The 26341-nt window shown below is 39.0% G+C and overlaps 1 protein-coding gene across 3 annotated transcripts; it reads left to right on the top strand.

The window, feature by feature from the left end:
• The first annotated feature begins 4059 nt into the window (after positions 1–4059).
• On the top strand, positions 4060–26341 carry MRPL39 (mitochondrial ribosomal protein L39). 3 transcript variants are annotated; one of them, XM_082391967.1, is made up of 10 exons: positions 4060–4227; positions 5022–5228; positions 7023–7162; positions 9558–9657; positions 10724–10791; positions 14568–14680; positions 17201–17266; positions 18497–18650; positions 23243–23304; positions 26234–26341. In XM_082391967.1, the coding sequence occupies exons 1-10, from the start codon at positions 4164–4166 to the stop codon at positions 26235–26237; spliced, it is 978 nt and encodes a 325-aa protein (XP_082248093.1). In that variant the 5' UTR covers positions 4060–4163; the 3' UTR covers positions 26238–26341. The 3 variants fall into 3 exon arrangements, with proteins under 3 accessions (XP_082248093.1, XP_082248095.1, XP_082248094.1); XM_082391969.1 differs by lacking the exon at positions 5022–5228 and having other exon boundaries at positions 4091–4227; XM_082391968.1 differs by lacking the exon at positions 18497–18650 and having other exon boundaries at positions 4092–4227.

A 26341-nucleotide genomic window follows, 5' to 3' on the forward strand; every position in this document is an offset into this window, starting at 1 on the left:
TATTTTTTTTGATTTTGCAAGTGAGTAAATGTATAATAATCTGAAGATGTAAAATCAATTATTTGGATTTAAAAAAACATGTAAATTTGAGAAAAAAGAAAGCATCGGCTTTGGAGGTCGATCTGCATTCAAGTCCCAGCTCATCTCGTGATTGTGGGAGAATAACTGTGTTACTGGATTCTAGATTTCAGTGTTCTGTTTCTAGAAGGAGACTTTTATAACCTCATTTACTGGTTCCCTGCAGAAGGCAGACCCCTCCTGCCGGACTCCACTGGGCTTGGCTGTGGCACTTGCTGGGGTGAGGGGACTCGGAGGCCGAGAACCAGCTGGATCTGAGCAGAAGCTCTGAAGGGTCCTGATGAGTCCTTGCTCTCTTTTCTTTTTGCCACAGAACCGCAAGTCCCAAGCAGGGGCTGCTTTTACAGCGTGCATTCTGGGATAATATTGCAGAGCCCCAGCGGGCCTGTAGCTGCTGCCCCTGACAGGCAGTGTGCGCAAAACCGACTTTTGTGGTTGAAAACTACTGTGGTTATTCCCCTAACTTTTTATTTGGAAAAATTTGAGTATAAAGTTGAAAGAGTGGGACCATCAGCACCTCACTTAGCTTCACCAATTGGTAACATTTTGCCACACTTGCTTCCTTTCTCTTGCTCCCTCTCTATGTTTACTGGGCTGTTTGAGAGTTACTTACAGGTGTGAATGAAGATACCGCATCCCTAAATATTTCAACATTATATCCTAAGAACAAAGCCTTTCTCCTATATCAATACAATGATCATATCCAAGAAATATAACATTGATACAATAATATTAATTAGCATACAGTTTATATTCAAATTTCTTTCATAATAATATCCTTTGTACATTTTTTTCTTTCTGATCCATGATCCAAGCAAGGATCATACACAGGTACTAGTTGTATGTTTCTTTAATCTCCTTTAATTTAGAGCAGGTCCCTGACTTTTTTTGGTCCATCTTTCATGAAACTGATATTTTTGAAGAGTACAGGCCGGTTGCTTTATAGAATGTATCATTTTCTGGATGTATCTGATTTTTCTTCCTCATAATTCTTTAGATTCAGGGTCAACATTTACAGTAGGAATACTGCATGGATTATTTGTTTATATTACAACAAGGAGGCACAAATAATGTCAAACTGTCCCATTTTGGGTGATGACAAGTTTGACCACGATGTTAAGGTGGTATCCACCAGATTTCTCCATTGAAAAGTTTCCTTTATCCCTTTATGTTTTGTCAGTAATCTGTGGGGTGATATTTGTGAATATCTTGACCCTCAACGAACCTTCCCCATTGGTTTTAGTATCCACAGATGATCCCTTCCTGAATTAAACATTACATTGGTAGTTGCAGAATGGTTGACTTTTCCCCATTCTGTTATTCCCACTCTATGTGTTTACTTGGCATTCTTTTGTAAAGAAAATGTCCTCTCCACTCTCTACTCTCATTTTTTTTTGAGTATCACTATGGGCTCATGGATTTTTAGCATATATAACGTTATAATCCTTCATCATTATTCTTTTTGTAATTCAAACTGAATTTGTACAATGGGAGCCCCCTTTAAACTGGATCCTGTGTCCTTTTAACATGTTTCTTCCTGTCTTTGAGTATTTTCTTGCCTTCTGGCACAATAAGATGCTCTAAGTTCACCTTTGATATTTACTGTCACAGACCTGATTCTTTTTATTTGGGAGGGAAATTGAGAAAGTGAGACTAAGATTTGGGGAGAGGGGTGATAAAGAAGAGGGCAGGATAGGAGATTTAGGGTAAGGAAATATTTTGGGGGATTCTTGGCCAAATATTTAACTCGGGTAGGTCTCTCAAGCTCTCCCAACCTGAATTTCCTCTCCTAGAAAATGAAGATTAATATGCTTATTGCATGGGTAGATTGTGAGAAAACCTGATTGATTGGCATGTTCAACATGACTGGCCATACATTCAGTATTTGTTGGACAATATCATTTCTAACATCCTTCCAGCCAAGTTAATTTCTGTGATACTTGTGACTTCCAATCACTGCTTCCTGTGCAATGCATGATTAAACTTGCTTAAATTTATGTTCTGAGGCTTTGTTTAAGTATGTCTCTAAAATGTTCTGAAGGCAACTACATGAGGTTAAATGGGGACAGACTCTAAAAGGCTAGCGAAACAAAGATCACCAAGGGATCAAATTTAAGGAGGAAGCAAAAAATACACATTTTTTGCTGATACATACACATCACACATATATATTGATGTATGCATATTTCGTGTTTTGAAATAGTATCTTAATTGAGAGGTGGTCCAGTAAAACGCAGACTGGGTTTAAATCCAAGTTTGGACACTTACTTACATTCCTCATTTAAAAAGTGAAGATAATTATACTTTCCCTGTGCAGTTGTTGCGAATGTACAATTTGGGCCAAGGTGACAGATCTAACAAGCACAGAGTCTTCTTATTTTCTTGCAGTTTTATAAATAATGTATAACTCTGTTTAAGGTGTACAGCATAATGATTTGACATATGTATATATTGCAAAATGATTACCACAATAAGTTTAGTTAACTTCCATCACCTCATAAAGTTATGAAAACAAAATACTTTTTCCTTGTGATGAGAACTTTTAGAATTTCCTCTTTTAGCAACTTTCTAATACACCATATAGCATTGTTGATTATAGTCATCATGTTGTACGTTACATCCCCAGTACTTATAACTAAGTTTGTGCCTTATGACCACAGTTCCCCAATTTCCCTGCAGGAGGGAGTCTTACGGTGCCCATCTGTTCTTTAGCCAGTACCGCCACCTGGTGGTGGTGTATTTCAATTGCAAGTCAAGGAGCAGAGTGGGGAAAGGCCTTGGGCTGAATTTGTCAATTTACACGATTTAAGTAAAGTTACAGCAGTAAACAACTTTGAATAAGAGCATTTCCATACTAAACCTCTGGGATGCTTACTTCAATAGCAGCAACAACCTAGTCGGACAAAGGAATCAGACACTGCGCTGAATGCAAAGGCATTCAGTCGTTCAACAAATATACACTGAGCGCCTACTGTGTGCCACGCTGCGTTCTGGGCGCTTGGGATCCATCAGTGAACAAGAGACAAAAATTCCACCCTTTGGGGCTTCCCTGGTGGTGCAGTGGTTGAGAATCTGCCTGCTAATGCAGGGGACACGGGTTCGAGCCCTGGTCTGGGAGGATCCCACATGCCGCGGAGCGACTCGGCCCGTGAGCCACAACTACTGAGCCTGCGCGTCTGGAGCCTGTGCTCCGCAACAAGAGAGGCCGCGATAGTGAGAGGCCCGCGCACCGCGATGAAGAGTGGCCCCCACTTGCCGCAACTGGAGAAGGCCCTCGCACAGAAACGAAGACCCAACACAGCCATAAATAAATAAATAAAAATTAAAAAAAAAAGTTCTCTACTGTAGTTACACAAAAGAAATTTCTTAAAAAAAAAAAAAATCCACCCTTTAACATGGGATCCTTTTAACGTGCTCTCTATATAGTATATAAATTAATCTAGATAATTTGTAAAACGCTCTACGGATTACAAAGTTCCCTCCAACGTCAACAGGACACGTTTTGAGGTCCATATTACTACGGCTAAATAAATGGAGAAGCCGGGCGCAGACCCACTCCAGCTACCCTAAGAACTCACCCTTGCAAAACCGAGAGTTAAGCCAAGAGCTTGAAGATGCCATCGACGTGGCCGGCTGGGCTGACCACGAAAGTAAGAGTAAACAGAAGTCATCTTTTCTCAGTTTTTCTCCCCAGAAACATACTTTGAGAGAAACAAGGGTTTCGCCCAGCAGGCGGGGATCGAACCTGCGGAGGGCGGAGGGTGACGGCGCGTGTCCAGCTCTGCGGCTCCAAAGGAGACGCTTGTCCCCCTGCAGAGCCCACCGGGTGGCTGACCGGCCGCCGTGGGGCCCAGGACCTCCGGGTCATCCTCCGTGCGCCGGGAACAAGCCGGGCTCTGGACGCCAGACCTCCAGCGACTGACTCTCAGCGAGGCGCGAGCGCGCCCCCTGGTGGCAGATGCAGCCCGACAGTCTGGCCCGGAACAAAACTCTCCGACGGAACCTGGGGTGCGCGCTCGGAGTTTCCGGGGAAGAAGACGGAGAAGGACCTGCGCACGGCGGTTCCTAGGGCTGCAGAGGAGGCAATGTCCGTCGGAGTCTGGAGCTTGCGGCTCTGGCGGGCCGCCCCCGGCGGCGGGGCTGGCTGGAGTGAGTTTTAGCGGCCGTAGGGTCAGGGAGGGAGGCTTAGAGGATGGTGTCTGCCCAGATTGGGCCCGAGGCGGGTCCTGGGGGGGGGGGGTCCCGCGGGGTTGGGGACCGAGGAGGGTCTTTTGAGTCCCTGCTGCGTTGGCCGCCCCCTCCCGGCCTTGGGGTACATATCTCGGGACCCGAGAGAGACGGGGAGGGCAGGGGCGGGGCCGCGGGAGGAGCTTGGGGCGCCCTTGGGAGGGAGACCACGTTCCGGTGCAAACGTGTCCTTATTTTCCCATTGGACTCGTACATGCCTTGCCAAATCCTCTGATTTGGGGTTTGGAAAATAAGCTTAGCATTTCTCGCTCTACACATGGAGAGTTTTGGCGTGGGACCTGCAGTCTCGTGGAGCTTTCTTGTCCCCAAGACGTTTTCAAAGCGACAGTTTTGCTCACCTTTCCAATGACTGGTCTGACTCCACTTCCTGGTTACTTTTTGCCCCTTATTGTAAAGCACAGATTGGAATACGACCGAGGAAACTGGTGGGAAGTGGCGATCTGATGGTGAAAGAGCAAAGTTGAAGTAAAGGCGCGGATCAGGGCAGGCTGCAGTTCTTTTCCGTGGTCGTTTTAATTATTAATATTAGAAAGGGGTTTAAGTTTACTTCTGAACTCATTTTGGTGAACAGCGTTTAAAATTCCCTTGCCTCCTATTCTTTCCTTGGTCGAGGATGGTGATACGGGAGGGGAACAGGGTGGGGCAATATATTATTTTTTTGGTCAGTTTTCACATTTATTGTAACTTCTGCACAGGATTTATAGCAACATCACCTGCTTCTCAGCTGTCACCGACCGAACTGACAGAAATGCAGAATGATCTCTTTAACAAAGAGAAAAAAAGGCAGCTCTCATTAACTCCCCGAACTGAGAAGATTGAAGTTAAGCACGTTGGGAAAGCTGACCCTGGCACTGTCTTTGTCATGAATAAAAACATTTCAACTCCTTATAGTTGTGCCATGCGTAAGTAACGAATCAGGGTACCCTTTTGAAGATTTTGCATAAATCAGGAGAAGAACCGGTGCAGAGGAGACAAGATGCTGTAATTGCTCCCTGAACTTCCCGGAAGTTCTCCTTTATCTAGCATCTTCCTGCGTGTTCACTGCGGGCTTAGCAGTTGAGGGTACTGTGGGCCTTGAAAGGTTGGTGCTGTAACGCATAGGTCGTCCTGGGACTTGCTGGAATCTGGCTGAGTTTAGAGGGCTGTCATTGTTTCCTGCAGGAGGCAGACCTGAAAGCATTGCTACTAGTGTGCTTGCCCCTTTTAGACACACTGTGGTGTAATGGCAGCAGTTACCATGTGAGTCCCATTAAAGGATTTTGGGGTGGAGGGACTGCCCTGGCCTCAGATGATCAGCTTTTTTTGGCCTTCTTTTCCTTTTCTGCTCTTTATAGCCTAACTTAAGTCTTTTATCTGCTCACCACTTGCCTCTGTGTGTGTTGTGTCTTTGTTTACATTTACATGTACATGTAGTAAATGTGTGAGTACATGGGGTGAATGTGATTGGGGTAAAAATATTTGTTGTGTTCATATCTTAAGGGAGAGAACAAGGCCCTGTGTGTGATGTGGTGTGGAAATGAAGAGAACAAGGCCTCTATGTTATTTTTGATCAAAATGCTTTTGTAGTAGCTTTGATAGAACTGGTAACGTTTAAATTCCGAAAGAACAAAAAGTAGATACGTACACCTACATACTCGCTCATATATGACTGGCTGCGTTGTTCAGATTTTTGGAAAACTCAGTAATGATTCCATTTAAGTAATTAACTTTAGTTAAAAGCTTAAGCTGACCTGCCGAGTGTGTACTCTCAATCTTCCTTTACTTTGGCACTTGAATTAGTACTTATAATTGCTTACTTGTTTGGCAAGCATTTATTGAACCTCTGCTGTAGGATAGGCATTAGGAATGCAGAGGAGGCTAAGACACAGCTCAGGCCCTTAAGGAGTTTTACACACATCACATGTAGAGATGAAGCCTCTGAACCACTCTTAGCATGACCGCTGCCCTCAGACTTGCTTGTCACTCATACCGTCAATCATTCAATAAATTTTATTGAGTACCTAGTGTATTTCAGGCCTGATGCTAGTCTCTAGATATACTGGCGAGTGAGCAAAAATAGGCATGATCCCCGCCTTATGGAACTTATTTAGACCTGTGGTTTGACCACTTCTGTGAATAGCTGGGTACTCAAAAAACATCTAATCAGGGTTGGAGTTGCATTCTGGAGTCATATAACAGACCAGAGCTGATTGGTTTATGTGTGAATTCATACTGATAATTATTGAATACAAACTGGTAACTATGGTATTTAACTTGAAGAGTCCATGTTAGGGAAGTATAGATGGTTTGGGAGCAAGATCCCAAACCCATCTAGAACAGACTTACTGGGATGTATATTTATATATTTTCCCTTCTAAATTGTGTGTGCATATAGCCAAATATATCCACGATGCTGCTTTCTGAATATTTAAGTGTAGCTCTTGGAAAACTATTTTATTACTTAATAATTGACAGATTAATTTCAAGTTAGACTTAGCCTTAATGATTTTTGTTTGGGTAATTTCATTATTAATTAGCAATACATTGGATGTGTTGGGAATTATTTTTTTATTGGCTACAAATCTTTCTTTTCTCCCCAAAAAAGCTTGCAGAATCTTGCCTTTCTGTTGTTTTATTTCTTAATGTAGCACTTAAACATGTACTTTTTCACTTGGGTTTTGTTAGAGTTAGATCTTCAATCTGTTTTAAATTCCTAGATTTAAGTGAGTGGTACTGCAGGAAGTCCATTCTGGCTCTTGTGGACGGACAGCCTTGGGACATGTATAAGCCTTTGACCAAGTCATGTGAAATTAAGTTTCTTACTTTCAAAGATGATGATCCAGGAGAAGTCAATAAGGTATTTCTGCCTCTATGTTCTTTGGTACCCCTCCTCCCAGTTTTTTCTAGTCTTTTTTTTAATTAAAATCTGTTTCCTATGGAGTTTGAAATGTACAGATCTGGCCAAGGTCAAATGTTGTACTGTACTAGATAATCAGGGTTTTACTTGGTAGATTAGGCATGTTCATAGTTCAAAACTCCTCAGTGGCATTAATGTCTCTGTATTTTGGTTTGAGAAAACTAAATGACATTCATATCTTTGTTCAGCGTACTTTTATTAGTCACCCTGTATAGTTCAGTAATTTCATTCTTGTCTTTCACCATCTTTTCTGGCTTATTTCAATAACTTTTTAACTCTCCCACCGCCCCCCCCACCACCCTTTTTTAATCTGAAAGTCTTCCTTAATAGTCCTGCAAGAGTTTTATTAAATGATGTGACTAAGGATGATGTCACTTATCCCTAAAGAACTTGCCTACCTGATAACCGTTCATATAACTTTCCCAGATCTGCGTGGACACTTTTCTCACCCCTGCCTGCCTTTTGAGCTTCACCGCCACGGCATCTTTCCACTTCCTCTTTGCTCCAGCCACACTGGAGGACTTGGTCACTAATGGTTTCTGTTGTGTTATCCTCCTTGCTTTTGTTGATGCTCTTCGAGTATTTTCTTTCCTCCCTATTAAAATCCTGTTTATCTATTATAGTTCCATTAAAATGCCATATGCTCTGTGGAACCTTCTCAGCTTCTTCTTGTCAGAATGAATCCCTCTTTTCTTCTGGGCCTCACAACACTTGGCTAGTGTCTCTAGATACAGTAGTTTGATTTTCCCTTGTAATACGAACTGTTGAATGTACTGGATTCCTGGCTCTGTGAAGACAGGGATCATGTCCCTTATTAGATCTTGTCCTTGACTTACATACAGTAGGTATTTAATAAATATTTGTTGAAATGAAATACTTAAAGAAGGAAATGGTAGGCATGATAATAGTAGTAGCTAACATTGAACATTTATTGTATATCAGGCACTATTTTAGTGATTCACAGGTATTGACTCATGTAATCCTCACTAAAAAAAAATCCCATAAAAGGTGCTATTATCTCCTTTTTACAGATAAATAAACTGAGGCAAAGAGAGGTGTAGCCTGACCAAGGTTACCAGTTTGCTAAGTGGCTGAGCCTGGATTTGAACCTAGGCATTGACCCTGGAGTTCACCAGACATTAAAAACAATCAAGTCAGGTAGATGAAGAAGTGCATTTTGCTACTGGCCTTCAGGGCCTGGGTTTGCATTTATTTTTAGTGTATTTGTGTGGTTGTGTAGAACACATTCTGGAGCAGTCTCTGCCATGTGCAACCAAATGAGCCCACTCTTGTTGTCCTCAGATACGGAGAAGAGCTTAGGAAAGTCAAGTGCCTAGTTATAGCAGTGCCAGTACAGAGCTTAAGATGGTGTAGGACTTACGTTTGTCTTTATGACTCTGGGAAGGTCATTGCATGGATACCCATATTGGGCATGTCCATGGATCAAAATGCTAGTGAGATGAAAGCCCAGTTAATAGTGAGGTTGCTTTGTTATAAATATGAATAACCTAAGTGATACGTGATGTTAGGTATAGGATAGGAGTCATAAATAATTCTTTTTTTTAAAAAAAATTATTATTTAATTTTTATTTATTTATTTTTGGCTGCATTGGGTGTTTGTTGCCGTGTGCGGGCTTTCTCTAGCTGCAGCAAGCGGGGGCTACTCTTCGTTGCTGTGCGCGGGCTTCTCATTGCAGTGGCTTCTCTTGTTGCGGAGCACGGGCTCTAGGCGCGCGGGCTTCAGTAGTTGTGGCACACGGGCTCAGTAGTGGTGGCTCGTGGACTCTATAGAGCGCAGGCTTAGTAGTTGTGTCGCACGGGCTTAGTTGCTTCGCGGCATGTGGGATCTTCCTGGACCAGGGCTTGAACCCATGTCCCCTGCATTGGCAGGTGGATTCTTAACCACTGTGCCACCAGGGAAGCCCATAAATAATTCTTAAAAGTTGGGTTAACCCTCCATATTTATGTACGTTATAAACAGGTACATATTAATATATTTATTTTACTTTAGCACAAGTTTGTTAACAAGTTAACTTTATCCTGGGTTAAAAATAAAATTACTACCGATAGTAAAACTGTTTATTGGTTGATAAACATTATAGTGTCTGATATCTTATACAAACATTGCTAACCACATGAAGTTGGTGCTTCATTCTTTTGTGGGTTTTGCTTGGTGGTGGTAATGTCATGGTCTGATGGTAACCATTTCTAAATGCAGAGATGGACAGATATTTGAGAAATGGTTCCTAAGTCAAAAGTCAACCTAAATTTTAATATTAAAGAAATGTTAGTAAATCTTATGTTTATTATGTTTGTGTGTATTTTATTTTTCTAGGCTTATTGGCGTTCTTGTGCCATGATGATGGGCTGTGTGATAGAGAGGGCATTCAAAGATGAATATGTGGTCAGTTTGGTCAGAGCTCCAGAAGTTCCAGGTGATGTACACATATAAATAAATAAATAAACACACACATATATATATATATGTGTGTGTGTGTGTGTGTGTGTATATAGACACACACACACACTTTCTGTAATCTTTGAATATTTTGGTACCTATTTTTGATGTTGTATAGAGTTCACTTCTAATTTAGTCTAATATAAATTACCATCATACATACATTCCATTTATTATGGGTAGTAGAATCCGTCCTATTACTGTCATATATACCTTCTATTTATAATGGTAAAAAAAATCCATCTTATTTAATTATTGGAGGTCAATTATTAACATAATAGGATTAGAGGAGACTGTTTCTTTTGAATGTGAATTTCATGTAATTATATTGTGTCAGTATTTATTTCTTACCATTTTAAGTACTTATTTCCAAACAGAATGTGAGGAGGAGGAGATATGAGTATAAATAGACTTCTGTAGAAAACTGTGTTTAGGTGGTACCATTTCACCAGAAATGACCCTGACACTGGAGAGGAATACCATTTTGGGGAGGTGGAACAGTTCACATTCTTTGTAATTTTCCTAAAACTAGGATTTTGCAACAGTATGTGTAGTAGGATCACAATTGTATTTTTTTAAAAAAGGTGGAAGTTTATATACCAAAAAATATTTGATTTGGCAATAAGAGATTCTAAGCAAAACAAAACAACAAAAAATAAATTTAGAGGATATTAAAAAAATTAAACATTTCATGTCCATTTAGTTATTCATCTACTTATTAAATATCTTACTCTTTGGGAATTTTTGTATCTAGTAACTAATATTTGAGATCTCTATGGTGGTACTATTCCTGAAGAAAATGTGAATGGTTAAAAAATACTGGTGATGTTGGGTTAACAAAAAGGTGAGTTAGTTTTATGGTGGGGGGAAAGTTGGTACAGCTCTGACAAGCAGCTGGAATAATGGTGACAATTTTATAATTTGTAGTGTTGGGAGAGATTTTTGACCCTTCATTTTATGGTCTAAATATTCATTTGTTGCAAATTAGTAACTTTCTACCCTAACAGATTTGACTTTGCTTTTTATTTTGGTTGGATTTACAGTAATCACTGGAGCCTTCTGCTATGATGTAGTTTTGGATAAGAGACTTGATGAGTGGATGCCAACAAAAGTAAGTCTACTCTTTGGAGTATTAATTTTAGAGTCTGTGCCTTTCTTTGTTGGAACGATTCCTGTGTTAGTATTGTTGAATGGTACTGCACGTTGAGGATATTTAAAAGAATCAGTCAATCTTTATTGTTGCTTTTTAGTGTATTTAAGACAGATGTATATGATTGAGGGTATTCACAACAGCGAGGTACCCAGAATAAAATATAGAAGCTTAACTATCTTGGTTGATGTGGGGGGTGGGGGTGAGAGGCCTGGAGCCTTACCTCCTTGGATCTTTAGAGCACAATTTGAAAACCACTGCCCTAAGCCATTTTAAGCCTATTGCATCCTGAGATCTTCCTATCAACAAGGGTTACATTGAGAGTTGGGGAGGGGTGAATTAAAATATCAGGCTTTGACAGAGGTAACCCAGATAGCCGCAAACTAAATAGCAGCAAACTAGCCTCTTCTGGAATGGTCCGCCGTCCTAAGGACGGTGCTCCTTGTTGGTCTGGGACCGGGTAGCAGCAGGAGCCTGGCTAACAGAGTGAATCTATATCAGGTGCTGTGCAGGTAGAGGATGCTGACGGCTTTCAAAAGTCAAGCCTAGAGGCGTAGTTACGATTGGAGAGAACAGACAAATGCCTAATTCTTAATGAAGCAAAACTGTATGTCCTACAGATTGGAAGGCTGGAGATCAGAAGTGGGGAGGCAGTGTAGCATACCATTTTATCAATTCCACTATGTACATTTTTTTCACATTTTAATATCTCTGAAAACAAATGTGTCTTTTGTTTGTTTCTATAACTTTTTTTAATTAAACTTTTTTTTAGTTGAAGAAAATTATAGATACACATGGAGTTGTAAGGAATAATACATAGAGATTCGATGTTCCTTTTACTCAGTTTCCCCAATGGTATTATCTTGCGAAACCATAGTACCATATCACAACCAGGATATTGACACTGATATAGCCAAGAACGTTTCTTTTTTTTAAAAAAATTTATTTATTATTTATTTATTATTTATTTATGGCTGTGTTGGGTCTTCGTTTCTGTGCGAGGGCTTTCTCTAGTTGCGGCAAGCGGGGCCACTCTTCATCGCGGTGCGCGGGCCTCTCACTGTCGCGGCCTCTCCCGTTGCGGAGCACAGGCTCCAAACGCGCAGGCTCAGTAGTTGTGGCTCACAAGCCTCGTTGCTCCGCGGCATGTGGGATCTTCCCAGACCAGGGCTCGAACCCGTGTCCCCTGCATTGGCAGGCAGATTCTCAACCACTGCGCCACCAGGGAAGCCCGCCAAGAACATTTCTATCACTGACAAAATTACCCACATTTCTCTTTAGTCTCCATCCCCCCCCATCCTTAAACTGTGGCAACCACTAGTCTGTTCTCTATTTGTATAGTTTTGTCATTTCAAGAATGTTATGTAAATGAAATCATTCAGTATGTAATCTTTTGGGATTGACTTTTTTCACTCAGTGTAATTCTCTGGAGCAAATGTGACTTACAGTAGATAGCATCTTATGATTATAACTGGTAATGTTTTTTCTTAGTGGTGCATCTTGGATTTAGTGAAATATTGTAGTTTCTAAAAGCAAAAATTTTGGAGTCAGCCAGCAAATGCATGGAAAGATTCTCAACATCACCAGTCATTAGAGAAATGCAAATCGAAACCACAATGAGGTATCACCTCCCACCAGTCAGAATGGCCATCATCAAAAAATCTATAAACAATAAATGCTGGAGAGGGTGCAGAGAAAAGGGAACCCTCCTGCACTGTTGGTGGGAATGTAAATTGATACAGCCACTATGGAGAACAGTATGGAGTTTCCTTAAAAAACTAAAAATAGAACTACCATATGACCCAGCAATCCCACTACTGGTCATATACCCTGAGAAAACCATAATTCAAAAAGACACATGTACCACAATGTTCATTGCAGCACTATTTACAATAGCCAGGACATGGAAGCAACCTAAATGTCCATCAACAGATGAATGGATAAAGAAGATGTGGAACTTATAGACAATGGAATATTACTCATCCATAAAAAGGAGCGAAATTGAGTTATTTGTAGTGAGGTGGATGGACCTGGAATCTGTCATACAGAGTGAAGTAAGTCAGAAAGAGAAAAACAAATACCGTATGCTAATGCATATATATGGAATTTTAAAAAACCGTACTGATGAACCTAGTGGCAGGGCAGGAATAACGACGCAGACCTGGAGAACAGACTTGAGGGCACGGGGGTTGGGGGTGGGGAGGGGAAGCTGGAACGAAGTGAGAGAGTAGCATTGACCTATATATACTACCAAATGTAAACTAGATAGCTAGTGGGAAGCAGCCGCATAGCCCAGAGGGATCAGCTCGGTGCTTTGTGATGACCTAGAGGGGTGGGATAGGGAGGGCGGGAGGGAGGCTCAAGAGAGAGGGGATATGGGGATATATGTATACATATAGCTGATTCACTTTGTTGTACAGCAGAAACTAACCCAACATTGTAAAGCATTTATACTCCAATACAGATGTGGGGGAAAAAAAAAAGGAAATCCAAATGACACCTGAAAAAAAAAATTTTGGAGTCAGGGAAGATCCAGGTTTAAATGCTGGCTTTGACAGTTATTTATTGTGTAATCCTGCCATTACTGCTTAATACCGAGAGAGAGAGGAGGGAAACAGGAAGGAAAAAAGAGAGAAAGGGAGAGAGGGAAGAGAGGTATTGGGAGAGATGGGGGGGGTGAGGGGAGAGTTTGGAATGGTTTCTTCATGATCTGTGGACTCGTGGCAATATAATTTTTTTTTCAAGTCTGTCAAGATTCTTGCTTTATTGGGGGAGTTAAGTAAAAACTAAGGAGATGAAAATTTAAGTCTCATTATGTATGAAACTTGCTGCCTCCTTTTCCTTTTTTTAAAGATAAAACTTTAAAAAAGAAATGTACTAGTTAATTGCAGGCACCATGGGGTTTAGAAAGTGGGGGAAAGTTACAGTCAAGTAACAGCTATATTAAACCATGAATGTGCATTGGTTATACAGAAAATTATCCATTTAAGAATGGAGAAGAGTCATTTCATTTAAAAGAGTCTATTAGGAAGTTTATGGAAAGAATTTTATTACAAAAATTATTTGCATAATAGTGCTTGATCTTTTCTGTATTAGTTATGATTTATAGTGTGAAAACTCAACTATAGTTTTTATTAAAAATCTCATAAACATTGTTAATGTGTGTTATTAATCATTTTAATTGTGTAAAATTGACATTTTCATTAAACAGAAATTTCTAATATTGGATTTATGCTATATTTTGGACATGGCCAATGATGACATAACATTTCCTAGTGAAAGTTTCTGAGTCACATAAATAATAATTTTTTCCTCATGCATTTATTTAAAAAGCTTAGTTTTACTCATAGTGTAAACAAATTTTTGTATCTTACCATTTACTTATTAGTATTTCTACTTGTTGCACCATCATTTTAATAAACATTTATAGGGCTGTATAATTTGAATGAAATGTTTATTAAAATTTCTTTGTAGGATTATCCATAATAATTATTTCTAACACAGGCAGCTATTTAATTACAAGTTTTATAATTTATAGAATTGGGAGAAATTGCTAATTGTACATTGTATGATTCCAGTATTTAATTGTTGCAAATTAATGCTTTCTTTCCTAGCAAATTTGCTTTTTGCTTTTTGTTGTAGTTGGACTTATAATATTAAGCATACAGTTTTATCTGCCTTATAGGGAAATGTTTTTAAGTAAATTGTTACAAAAGGTTAATACTTTCATTTTTAAGGAGAACCTATGTTCCTTCACAAAAGATGCTCGTGCTTTAATTTATAAAGATCTTCCATTTGAAACTCTGGAAGTTGAAGCAAAAGTGGCGTTAGAAATATTTCAACACAATAAGTAAGTGTTGGCTTCCTTTTAAACAAAATTAAACCTCCCAAAGTTGTATGTAATGAAGAAAATTCAGCTCTTACTAACTTTCATATTTGATGTATTTATGTAGCACACTTTTTACTTTTTAGCTCTGGGATCTCTTTTCTGCACCAGCCTATTTGCTTTTGTTCATCTCATTATTTCACTGAGAAGAAGTGCCCCTGCCACACCTTTGATAATTTTCTTACTTTGTCTTACTTCTCTTTTTCTTTGGCTAGTCCTTTTCTTTATATCACCATAGCAATATGTTTCCCTTTTTTCCTTCCATTGTGAAGTGGTAGCCTACGTTAAGAAACTGCATTATTTTGAATTTAAACTTAAATTTATTTAAACTTGCATTTGGCAACCTTTCCTTCCCATCTTTCCACTCTTCAGATGAAAAGGGTAAGACAGAAAATACCAGCTGTTCGGAGGCAGCTAACAGCTGAAGTAAAACATTCACACAGATCTTAGTCTTCTGTAGGGGAGTTAACCATTTGATAGATTTTCTTCGCCAACATGTTAAATCCTGCCTGCCTTCTCAATTCCCTTTTTCACTCAGAAAACTTCCAATTTATCTTCTACTAATTGTGAGAACATAAACTAAATTTTAATGTTAAACTAATTAAAATCAGAATTAATTAGAAAGGAATATCTGCATTGCAAAAAATCATATAGATACTAGATTCTAAAGCCAAAATGTGCACCTGCAAATTGTTAAAGATGATGGTTTGGAATTTCTTTAGCTATTTATAAAATGAGGCACAGATTCTCATGGGGCTAGTTTATAATATTTAGCATATTTTGGAACCAGTGTACTTAGAAAGCAGTAGGAATATACTGAACTGGAGTACAAATAATTCTTTACAACTAAATTGCCATTAATTCTATAAGAAAATTCCTTAAATTATCAGAATTTATCAAGTCACCTCCCCCACCACAATTCTAGGGCTGTGTTGTCCAATAGAAAAATAACGTGAGTCATCTATATAACTAAATTTCCTAGTTAGCTACATTAAACAAAAATTCAAAATAAAGGTGAAGTTAATTTTAATAAAACAGTTTTATTTAAACAGTATATCTGAAACATTTCAACATGTGATTGATATTAAAACCTTAATATTTTATAATTCTCTTTTTCATACTAAGTCTTCAGAATCTGGTGTGTATTTTACACTTACGGCACATTTCAGTTAGGACTAATTACATTGAAGTGCTCCATAGCTACCGTATTGGACAGCGTACTCTAGACTTTCATTTCATGTTACACTGAGATTTCCCTTTCCTCCCACTCAACTGTCAAAGTCTAGGAGAGGCTTGTAGGACTTTGGTAACTTTAGGTGAGTGTGTAAAGGGAGGTGGGAGATCATTTAGGGGCAAGTTTGAGGAGACAGAGAGTTTTGGAGGTTGAAGGTGGATCAGTGATGGGGCCTTTCTCCTGTAGGGGGAACTTTCAGTGGCTTTGGCTCCCAGGGGACAGGAGTTTCTCTTAGAGGTGGGTCAAGAGGAACAAGTATTCAAGGGAATTGGCTCCCTCAGTAATCATCAGGGCTGTGGAAGAAGGAGTGTGGCAGTAAGTGGATGTTTTTGCACAAACTGACGCTTTCCAACCTTGCCACACATGTGTAATGTTTGTTTAGCATTCTGGGGTAAATAGGCAAGGCTCTTAATAGTAAGTGGTAAGGTCATGATTTGAACCTGGGCTGTGCGGTTCCATCTGTACTATTTGTTATACTGACAGACCCTAGTGGATTTGAGAGACAGGCAGTAGAATTGATGTGACTTGGTAATGAATTGGACAGAGGGAATGTGGTGGGAGAAACAGGAATCAAGGAAATCTCTGAAGTTTTTCACTTGGAGATGTGGGTGGTTGGTGGTGTCATTTACTAAACTAGGGAATTCAGGAATAAGAATAAGTTTGGTGAGAAAAGAGAGGGTAAGTTTTTGTTCAGTTTGAGAACTTGGGAGTGTAAGATGCTTGTAGACACCCTGGTTGATGTCTGGAGTGTTTTGGATATACAGTTTGGGGCTCAGAAGAGATGTGGATTAGAAGCAGAGGTGTAGAAGATATAAACACGTAAGTGGTAATTAAAACTGTGCAAATCAAGGAGCTAGCCCAGAGAGGATGCTTAGAGTGAAAAAAGTTTATGGGCAGAACCCTTGAAGGGTAGGGAAAGAGAAGGGTGACCAGAGAGTTAAAATAACAAGCAGTAGGGAATGCCACAGAAGCCGGTGGAAAAGAACACTTTGAGAAGTGGAGGTGAGCAGTGGAAATAAGGACTAAAGAGTGTCCATTAGGTTGGCACCAAGGAGAACAGTTTGGTGGAGTTGTGAAGCTCTGGCCAGATTGAAGGAGGTGAGGTGTGAATGGGAGGTGAGGAAGGGGAGGTTCCAAGTGTAAACCCCTCTTGCAAAAATTATGGCTGAAGAGGAAGAGAAAGGGAAGTGGCTTTAAACACCTTTTTGTACATTTAGAATTAAAACATTTGTTTCTTTGCTGCTTTTTAGGTACAAATTAGATTTCATAGAAGAGAAGGCATCTCAGAACCCTGAGAGAATAGTCAAGCTACACAGGTAAGTAAAAATATAAAAATTGACTGCTATGCTAATTTATAGGAAGGTTTAGTTTTATTGTTACCTGACTGGTGTATGACTGGAAAAGATTTGTACCTTAATTTGTTGTTCTTATTACCTTACTTTTTACTGCTTTGTTCAATTTTTTGCTATGGTGGTAATTGGAAGCTTTAAGTCATCTTCGGGAACAGTTGTGGTTTCTGTTCCTCATTTTATTGTTTGTTATTTTTATTTCTGAAAGAGTTGGAAACCATTGTAAGAAAATGTAATGTTTAGAGTTAATTTTGAAATTGGGCAGAATACTCATTGTTATGAATTGAACGTGATTCATATGTATGTAGAAACATGAATACTGACTAATTAGTTACTACTTATGTTACATATAAGGAAGTTATATCACAATGTGCTTTCTGATGCAAGGATGAGAGAAGTAAGACAATGCATTATGCAAAAATGGCTTCACGGCCTGTATCTGTTTTCTCAACTTCATGTTTTCTTGACTCAGATTTAACTTTTTTCCTCTAGGAAGCTGTCTTACATGCTAAATTCTAAACTCTGTTGCAGTTAGTTGTTATAAGGTGATAGGATTATCAGTTTTAGACATTGGATCCACTTGATAGCATGATGTGTTTAGTGATCTTAAACATCTTTAACGGGCTTCCCTGGTGGTGCAGTGGTTAAGAATCCTCCTGCCAGTGCAGGGGACCCAGGTTCCAGCCTTGGTCCGGGAAGATCCCACACGCCATGGAGCAACTAAGCCCGTGTGCCACAACTACTGAGCCTGTGCTCTAGAGCCCACGAGCCACAACGACTGAAGCCCGTGCGCCTAGAGCCCGTGCTCTGCAACAAGAGAAGCCACCGCAGTGAGAAGACCGCTCACTGCAACGAAGAGTAGCCCCCGCTCGCCGCAACTAGAGAAAGCCCATGCGCAGCAACAAAGACCCAGAGCAGCCAAATAAATAATTAATTAATTAATTTTAAAAAATTATTTAAAAAATCTTTAAAATTATATCAATGCTAAGTAAGAAAAAGATTCATTGGTTTTAATTTCTAAAATTTTAGTCTCATCACTTGAGATTGTTGTGTCAGGGGCTATTAGAGATGGAATTGATCCACATGGATTGTTCTTGATTAGGGATGTAATGGCAAAGAGAATGAATAGATTTTTTTTAACTATTGTAAGTGATTTGATTTTGAGGTTTTATTTGTTTATTTTTTAAATCGAATCAGATTTGGTGACTTCATTGATGTGAGTGAGGGCCCTCTTATTCCAAGAACAAGTATTTGTTTCCAGTACGAAGTGTCAGCGGTTCATAATCTTCAAGCCACCCAGTCAAGTCTTGTACGAAGATTCCAGGGTCTCTCTTTACCTGTGCACTTAAGAGTAAGTAAAGCTTAAAGTTTCAGGTCATTCAGTTTGGGTGTGAGTGTGATTCTGGTCTTGATTTTATACCAATTTGAAGGACATATATTTTAATTTTCGTTAAGTTGTGTAACACTAATATTTTGTCAACTTGGGTTAATGATTAAAATAATTTTACCCAGGATGTAAACAGATAATTTACAAAAGAAGTATTAGTTGAAAAAATTAAATCAAATTGAGAGAGTTTTTCTTTTTTAATAAATTTATTTATTTATTTTTGGCTGCATTGGGTCTTCGTTGCTGCGCGTGGGCTTTCTCTAGTTGTGGTGAGCGGGGGCTACTCTTCGTTGCTGTGCACAGGCTTCTCATTGTGGTGGCCTCTCTCGCTGTGGAGCATGGGCTCTAGGTGCATGGGCTTCAGTAGTTGTGGCACGCGGGCTCTAGAGCGCAGGCTCAGTAGCTGTAGCGCATGGGCTTAGTTGCTCCGCGACATGTGGGACCTTCCTGGTCCAGGTCTTGAACCTGTGTCCCCTGCATTGGCAGGCAGTTTCTTAACCACTGCGCCACCAGGGAAGTCCGAGATAGTATTTTTTTTTTTTTTTTTCCGAGATAGTATTTTTAATACTTCAAATTAGTATAGAGGAGGGTGCAGTGAGGAGTAGTGGAGCACATATTGATAGGACCTTCAGGGTTGCCTTTTGGCCTTACATTTGGCACGTTCTTCTCCCTAATCTATTTTGAAGATCTATTCCATATCATTTTCCATATTACTCCCACCCCTTGCTAATCCTTTTATTTTTTTAATTAAACTTCTGATTTAGAGATAATTGTAGATTTATACGCAGTCCTAAGAAATAATACAGAGAGATCCCAAGAACCTCTACGCAGTTTTTCCAGTGGTAACATCTTGCAAAACTATTAGCACACTCTCACAGCCAGAGTATGGACATCGAAACAGTGACAATACAGAGCAATTCCTTCACGAGGATCCCTCATGTTGGCCTTTGATAGCCACAGCCACTCACACCCACTCCCGTCTGCCCCGCCTCCACCTCCTTGCTTCTGGTAACTTCTCACTTGTTCCCCATTTCTATAATTTTGTCCTTTCAAGAATGTCATATGAATGGGATCATTCAGTATTGTGATCTTTTGGGATTGGGTGTTTTCACTCAGCATAATTCTCTGGAGATTCATCTAAATTGTTGCACGTATCAATATATCAATAGTTTGTTCCTTTTGGGCTTCCCTGGTGGCGCAGTGGTTAAGAATCCGCCTGCCAGTGCAAGGGACACGGGTTCGATCCCTGGTCCGGGAAGATCCCACATGCCGTGGAGCAACTAAGCCCCTGCGCCACAACTGCTGAGCCTGTGCTCTAGAGCCCGCGAGCCACAACTACGGAGCCCGAGTGCCACAGCTACTGAAGCCCATGCACCTAGAGCCTGTGCTCTGCAACAAGAGAAGCCACCCAATGAGAAGCCCGCGCACTGCAACGAAGAGTGGCCCCTGCTCACCACAACTAGAGAAAGCCTGTGCGCAGCAACAAAGACCCAATGCAGCCAAAAATAAAAATAAATAAATAAAAACAAAACAAAACAAAACAAAAAAAAACAGAAAAAAAACTTGTTTGTTCCTTTTAATTGCTGAGTGGTATTCCTTGGTGTGGATATACCACAGTTTGTTTAGCCGTTCACTTGTTAAAGGATATTTGGGTTGCTTCTGGCTACTTTGAATAAAGCTATTATGAGTAAAGCTGCTGTGAACATTGGTGTATAGGTTTCTGTGAATATATGTTTTCATTTCTTTGGGATAAATGCCCAGGAGTGCAATTGCTGGGTCATATGGCAGGGGCACGTTTAGTTTTTTTAAGAAACTACCAAGCTAAGTTCCAGTTTCTATTCCCACCAGCAGTGTGTGAATAATCAGTTTTTCTAATCCTTGCCAGCACTTGATGTTGTCAGTAATTTTTATTTTAGCTATTCTGATGGGTTTGTAGTGGTTTCTTATTTAATTTTAATTTGCTTTTCCCTACTGGCCAGTTATGTTGAACATCTTTTCATGGACTTACTTGCCATCTGTATATCTTTTTTTGATGAAATGTCTGTTCTTCTCTTTTGCCCACATTCTAATTGGATTGTTTGCTATTTTACTGTTGTTTTGAGAGTTTTTTTTTTTTTTTTTTTTAATATTCTGGATACTAGTTCTTTGCTAGATATGTAGTTTGCATATATTTTCTTTCTGTCTGTAGCTTGTCTTTTCCCTCTTAACAGGTTTTTACAGATCAGCAGTTTTTAATTTTGATGAAGTCCGGTTATCAGTTTTTCCCTTTATGGATCATGCTTTTGGTGTCAATTCTAAGAATTAAAGGCCCAGCCCTAGATCCCAAAGATTCTCCCCTATTCTTTTTCCTAAAAGTTTTGTAGTTTTATATTTAAGTTTGTAGTTTATTTTGAGTTAAATTTTGTATAAGGTGTGAGATTTAGGATGAGGTTCATTGTTTTCTTTTTCCCTATACTTGTCAAGTTGCTCCAGTACCATTTGTTGAAAAGACTATCCTTCCTCTGTTGAGTTGCTTTTGTACTGTTGTTAAAAATCAGTGGTCGTATATGTGTGGGTCTATTTCTGGGTTCTCAGTTGTGTTCCATTGATTTATGTGTCTCTGTCTCTTCCAGATATCACACAATCTTGATTACTATAGCTTTAATAGGTCTTAAAATCAGGTAGAATAATTCCTCCCATGTTATTGTGTGTTATAAAAATTGTTTTAGCTATTCTAGATCCATTGCCTTTCCATTTAACTTTAGGGTAATCTTTTTTCTATCAATAAATCTTGCTGGGATTTTCTTTTTTCTTTTGCCCTACCCAGGTACGTGGGGAGTTTCTTGCCTTTTGGGAAGTCTGAGGTCTTCTGCCAGCGTTCAGTAGGTGTTCTGTAGGAGTTGTTCCACATGTAGATGTATTTCTGATGTATTTGTGGGGAGGAAGGTGATCTCCACGTCTTACTCTTCTGCCATCTTCAATGGTTCTCCCTTGCTGGGATTTTGATAGGAATTTTATTAAACCTGTATATCAGTTTGGGGAGAATTGATGTCTTTACTGCATTGAGCCTTCCAATCTATGAACACAATATATCTTTTCATTTATTTAAATCTTCTTTCATCCCTTTCATCAGCATTTTTTAGTTTTTAGCATACATGTCCTTTACATGTTTTTTCCACACACCTTCCTTTCCTAGCTTTCTCCCTTTCAGTAAATGTTACTGTCATCTAGCCGGCTGTTTGAGGTAATTCTTGATTCTCTGTTTCCCTCATAGCCATGCCCCATCCCATCCATCAGCAAGTCCTTTCAACTCTTAACCCTAAAACATATTCCAAATGCATCCATGTCATAGCAGCTCATCTACTACTGCTTCCCTCCTCCTTGTTGCTCTTTCTCTTCACTCCCCTTCTTTGCTTTCATTCTTGCCCCCACAGCACATTCTCTGCTGAGTAGCCAAAATGAAGCTTTTAATATATGAATCAGATCATGCAGTTCCTCTGCCCCAGACGTTCCAGTGGCTTCTCATGAACAAATGCCAACCCTTCACTCTGTCTCGCAAAGCCCTATGTTGTCTGGCTCCTGCCTTTCTCTCTCTGACTTCATCTCATACCGCTTTCTCCATCACCCGTTATATTCCACTCACACCTTAAAGTCTCCCACCCGCTGCTCATTCTGCCTGAGCCAGGTATGGTTTTCCCTTTAACATACCATGCTGCTCTTCCTCCAGAAGGTTTGCATGTACATATTTAGTAATTTTACCTTTTATTACAGATTTTACCAGCTCATCCAATTTGAAATAGTCCCTGACCCACCCATATCCCTCAGTATCACCTTCAGCTGAGTTAGTAACATTGATGTGGTCGTTTTGCACTTTGCAGTTTTCATTTATGCATTCTGACAATCCTCTGCTGCATGAGATTGTTATGAATTAAGGAAATCGGTTCTATAACTTTACTGTTGTCTTCATTAGTTTTTACTTGTTCTTTAGGGTAATTTACTAAATCCTCTAGGTCTGCTCTTTCAGTGTGAGATGTCACAGTTGGTTTTTTTTTTTTAACATCTTTATTGGAGTATAATTGGTTTACAATGTTGTGTTAGTTTCTGCTGTATAACAAAGTGAATCAGCTATACGTATACATATATCCCCATATCCCCTCCTCTTGCGTCACAGTTGGTTCTTAATGAACCTTTCCTTGTGATTGCTTGTGATTTGAAGAATGACCACTAGCATGTTGGAATTGGCTATTTAAGAAAAGAACGGGTGGAAAAGTGGGACAGATTTTTGCTTCCCATTAGAAGGAATGTGTTCTATGGTGGTAATGATTAAGAAGGACAAAGAGGAAGAATGGCATATTCAGTCCTTAAGTCTTTTTTTCTTAAATGCTAAACAAAGCAGCTGTTCTGTATAGTATGTACCCTTTTTCCCTACTTGAACTCACTTTTGGAACCACTTAGCCTCATTAGTACTGCCAAACTTTTTATGTATTTGTTTTGTTTAAAACCTGTGTAAAGACTCAGCCTCTTTTATTGTAACTTTTGTGCTTTATATAATTCATAGTAAATCTTTTCTTCTCAAGGCACATTTTACGATATGGAATAAACTACTGGAAAGGTCTCGGAAAATGGTTTTTGACAACATGTGAGTACATTTCTATGAAGAAATTTTCCTTGAAATTAAGCAACCACTACTACCACCACAACAAAATAATAAAGAAAAAAGAAAAGAGAAAGAAAGAAAAAAGTAATTAGTTGTCTCAGTAGCTAAAGCAGTATTGTGGTTGTTGACCCTGTTAGTATTTTGGCAAGAGAAAAGTTGTTATTTGGCAATTCTTTTCGTTTTTATTTGTTAGTATCATGGGAATGATATTATAGAACTTGAAGAAAAATAAGAATATTACCGTATAGTAGGTATTGATAATTAATTGATAATTAATAATTAATCAAAAGGTATTGATTGATTAATTAGGTCTTGATAATTTTTTGGTAAACTTAATGAACATTTAAAGATTTGCCAGATATGATTTAAAACTGCCTCGACAGTTGACATATTAAATATGCAAATGTCCTGAAGAACCAAATTTGAATACTTGTGTTACTGTCATTTATTCTGTGTCACTAGCATCTAGATTTCACAAATAGGAATGATTATATTTCTTGACCATGATTATCCCTGTTCACTCTTTCAGAGACTAAGTGTTAACTTTTTACTTACATTATCTGATAACTATCCTGTGTAACCTGGCCTCATGAACCCTTCCTAGTTACCCTAAGTTTCCACTCTAGTCAAGCTTACAAGTACACATCAAACTTACTTTCTTGTTTCTTTATTTTTTGTTTTAGTTTACCTTCTTCTGTCACTTCATTTTTTTCCAGCTTTATTGAAATACAGTTGCCATACTACATTGTGTAATCTTAAGGTATACTGTGTAATGATTCGTTATATTTATATATTGTAAAATGATTAACACAATAAGGTTAGTTAACACATCCATTATCTCAGAGAGTTAGCTTTTTATTATGGTGAGAATGTTTAAAATCTCCTCTCTTAGCAACTTTCAAATATGTATTGCATACTGTTAACTCAAACTTATGCTCAAGTTTGTTTCTGTATGACAGTTATGTCTAGACTCTGTTTCCCATCCTCCTCCTGTCTGTTTACATCCTACTCATTCTGCAAGACCTTACCTTCTTACCTTCTCCATGTAGCATTCTCAGAGTAATCTCTGAACAAATATCCACCCCTGCAATTTCTGCTTGATTGTATACCTCCTCATATTGTTTTCTGATTATTTTTGCTAGTACATTTACATTGTGTTAACCCATTCAGGGTTTGTTGTATACTATGTGTAATGCCAAAGTTTGAACATAGCACTTGGCATATGGGGGATTACCCAATAAATTTTTATTGATTATTTTGCATGATGATGTGTAAACCTAGTCTTTATTAATGACTTTACAGATAGAATTCACTATTTAGGCACTTAGCTATAACGTTTTTGTGTAAAGGTGATGTAAATTTTCTTTTTCTCATGAGAAGAAAGTGTTTTTGAATAGGGAGAATAACTTTGTCTCTTTGGTTGGTCACAATGTCCATTTTAGATTAAGAAACTAGAGAAAAAAATGAGTCTATAAGAAATGTAGAAAAATAGTAGAGACAGTAACCTAGAGTATCTAGTAGAAATCAGTGATTAGCTGTTTTTGCAACATTTATTTTGGTTCAGTTTCCTTCTTCCACTGTTCGTTTGCTTGTCTAAAGGGAGTAGGTTAAACATATGGTTCATTGATTTAACTACACAGACTTATTGTTTGTTATGTGCGAGGAACAGTGGGTACAGTAATGAACAAAATCTTTTTGCTGTCCTCAAGGAAGTTGAACAAGATAACTAGACTTACAAGCAGCCAATTCAGGTGTACATGTGGGGCTCTGGCGTAAAGAAGAGAAGGACCCAAACCCAGCTGGGAGGGGTTCGTTCAGGAAGCTTCCCAGGAATTGGTGTTTCTTAAGCTGGTTTTAATGGGTGAATAAAAGTGGGCCAGGCAGATAATTTGCTTGAGGATGGGTTTATCTCAGAGGAAGCTACTCGCCTAAGAGGCGTGGAGGAATGCAGTGCGTGGTGAATGTAAGATGAATCTGCATGCACAGTCACACGTAGGGTGGGTGATGAGTCCAGATCAGTTTGTTGGAAATAGAATATGAGGGGCTTGTCTTCCGTGATGTGGAATTTGCATTCCCCTCCTGAAAGTGATTGGAGGACACTGGAGCGTTTGAATAAGGAAGTGACAGGTAACTGGAGAATTTGAATAAGGAAGTGACCTATTGGTAAACTATTCCTGTGTAAAAGCTCATTCTGGGGGCAGCATGGAAGATGACTGTGACTTAAGCCATAGTAGATGATGAGATCCTGAAGTTCCTTCCGGCAGGGCAGTGAAAATGGCTGTGAGAGTTACTTAGGCGGAATTAATAGGGCTGTTGATTAAATATGCAGTTAAGAGAACTGTGGATTCTCTCATGCCAGGCTTGGGCACCTGGGTAGAGAGCCCTTCACTGAAATAGATAATGCAGGAAGTAGGGCAGGTTTTGGGGGTGATGAGGAATACAGTTTAGCTCTGTTTGTTTGCTATGTCTGAGTGACATGTAATAGAAATATTAACATACAGATATCTTTTTCTACTAAACCTGTATTATACTATGTTCAAAGTAGAATTATTGATTTTTTCCAACAAAATAGATTGATTTAAAATACCTTGTTGCAGCACTGCTGATATTTTTCTTATACTAATGATTTCATTTTATAGATGAAAAATAAAATGACCATCTTGAGAAGCCTAGCTATATGCCTCAGGTTGTATTTTTAATGGAATTGTTGTACTTGGTAATTTATATTGGGAAATTGGTCATGTAAGTTTTCTTCTCTTTCTCCTTAACTTTCTATAATCATTACTCTTGAAGGAGAAAGACAAAGACAGGGTCATTATAAGAGAAAGGCTGTGCAGTGATTTTAAATGGTGGGTGAAGGGTAAAACTAAAAGTGTTTATTAGAAAAGTAAAGCTATTTATGTTTTTACAGGTAACTGAAGATCAGACTCAGTCTACAGAGGAAAGTGCATCTGCCTAGTAACTTCCTCAAATTTAGATATGTATAGTAAATTAAAATAAAAGTTTTCTATGTAATGTT

Source organism: Balaenoptera borealis, assembly GCF_965194805.1.
Source record: "Balaenoptera borealis genome assembly, chromosome: 5".
In the NCBI taxonomy this organism is placed as follows: Eukaryota; Metazoa; Chordata; class Mammalia; order Artiodactyla; family Balaenopteridae; genus Balaenoptera; species Balaenoptera borealis.

What these genes read in the sequence shown, in the direction of transcription:
- MRPL39 (XM_082391967.1), top strand. Translation starts at nt 4,164, where the DNA reads ATGTCCGTCGGAGTCTGGAGCTTGCGGCTCTGGCGGGCCGCCCCCGGC. An exon ending in GAAATATTTCAACACAATAA is followed by an intron (nt 14,681 to 17,200) that starts GTAAGTGTTGGC and finishes GCTGCTTTTTAG; the next exon opens with GTACAAATTAGATTTCATAG. An exon ending in CTTTACCTGTGCACTTAAGA is followed by an intron (nt 18,651 to 23,242) that starts GTAAGTAAAGCT and finishes TTTCTTCTCAAG; the next exon opens with GCACATTTTACGATATGGAA.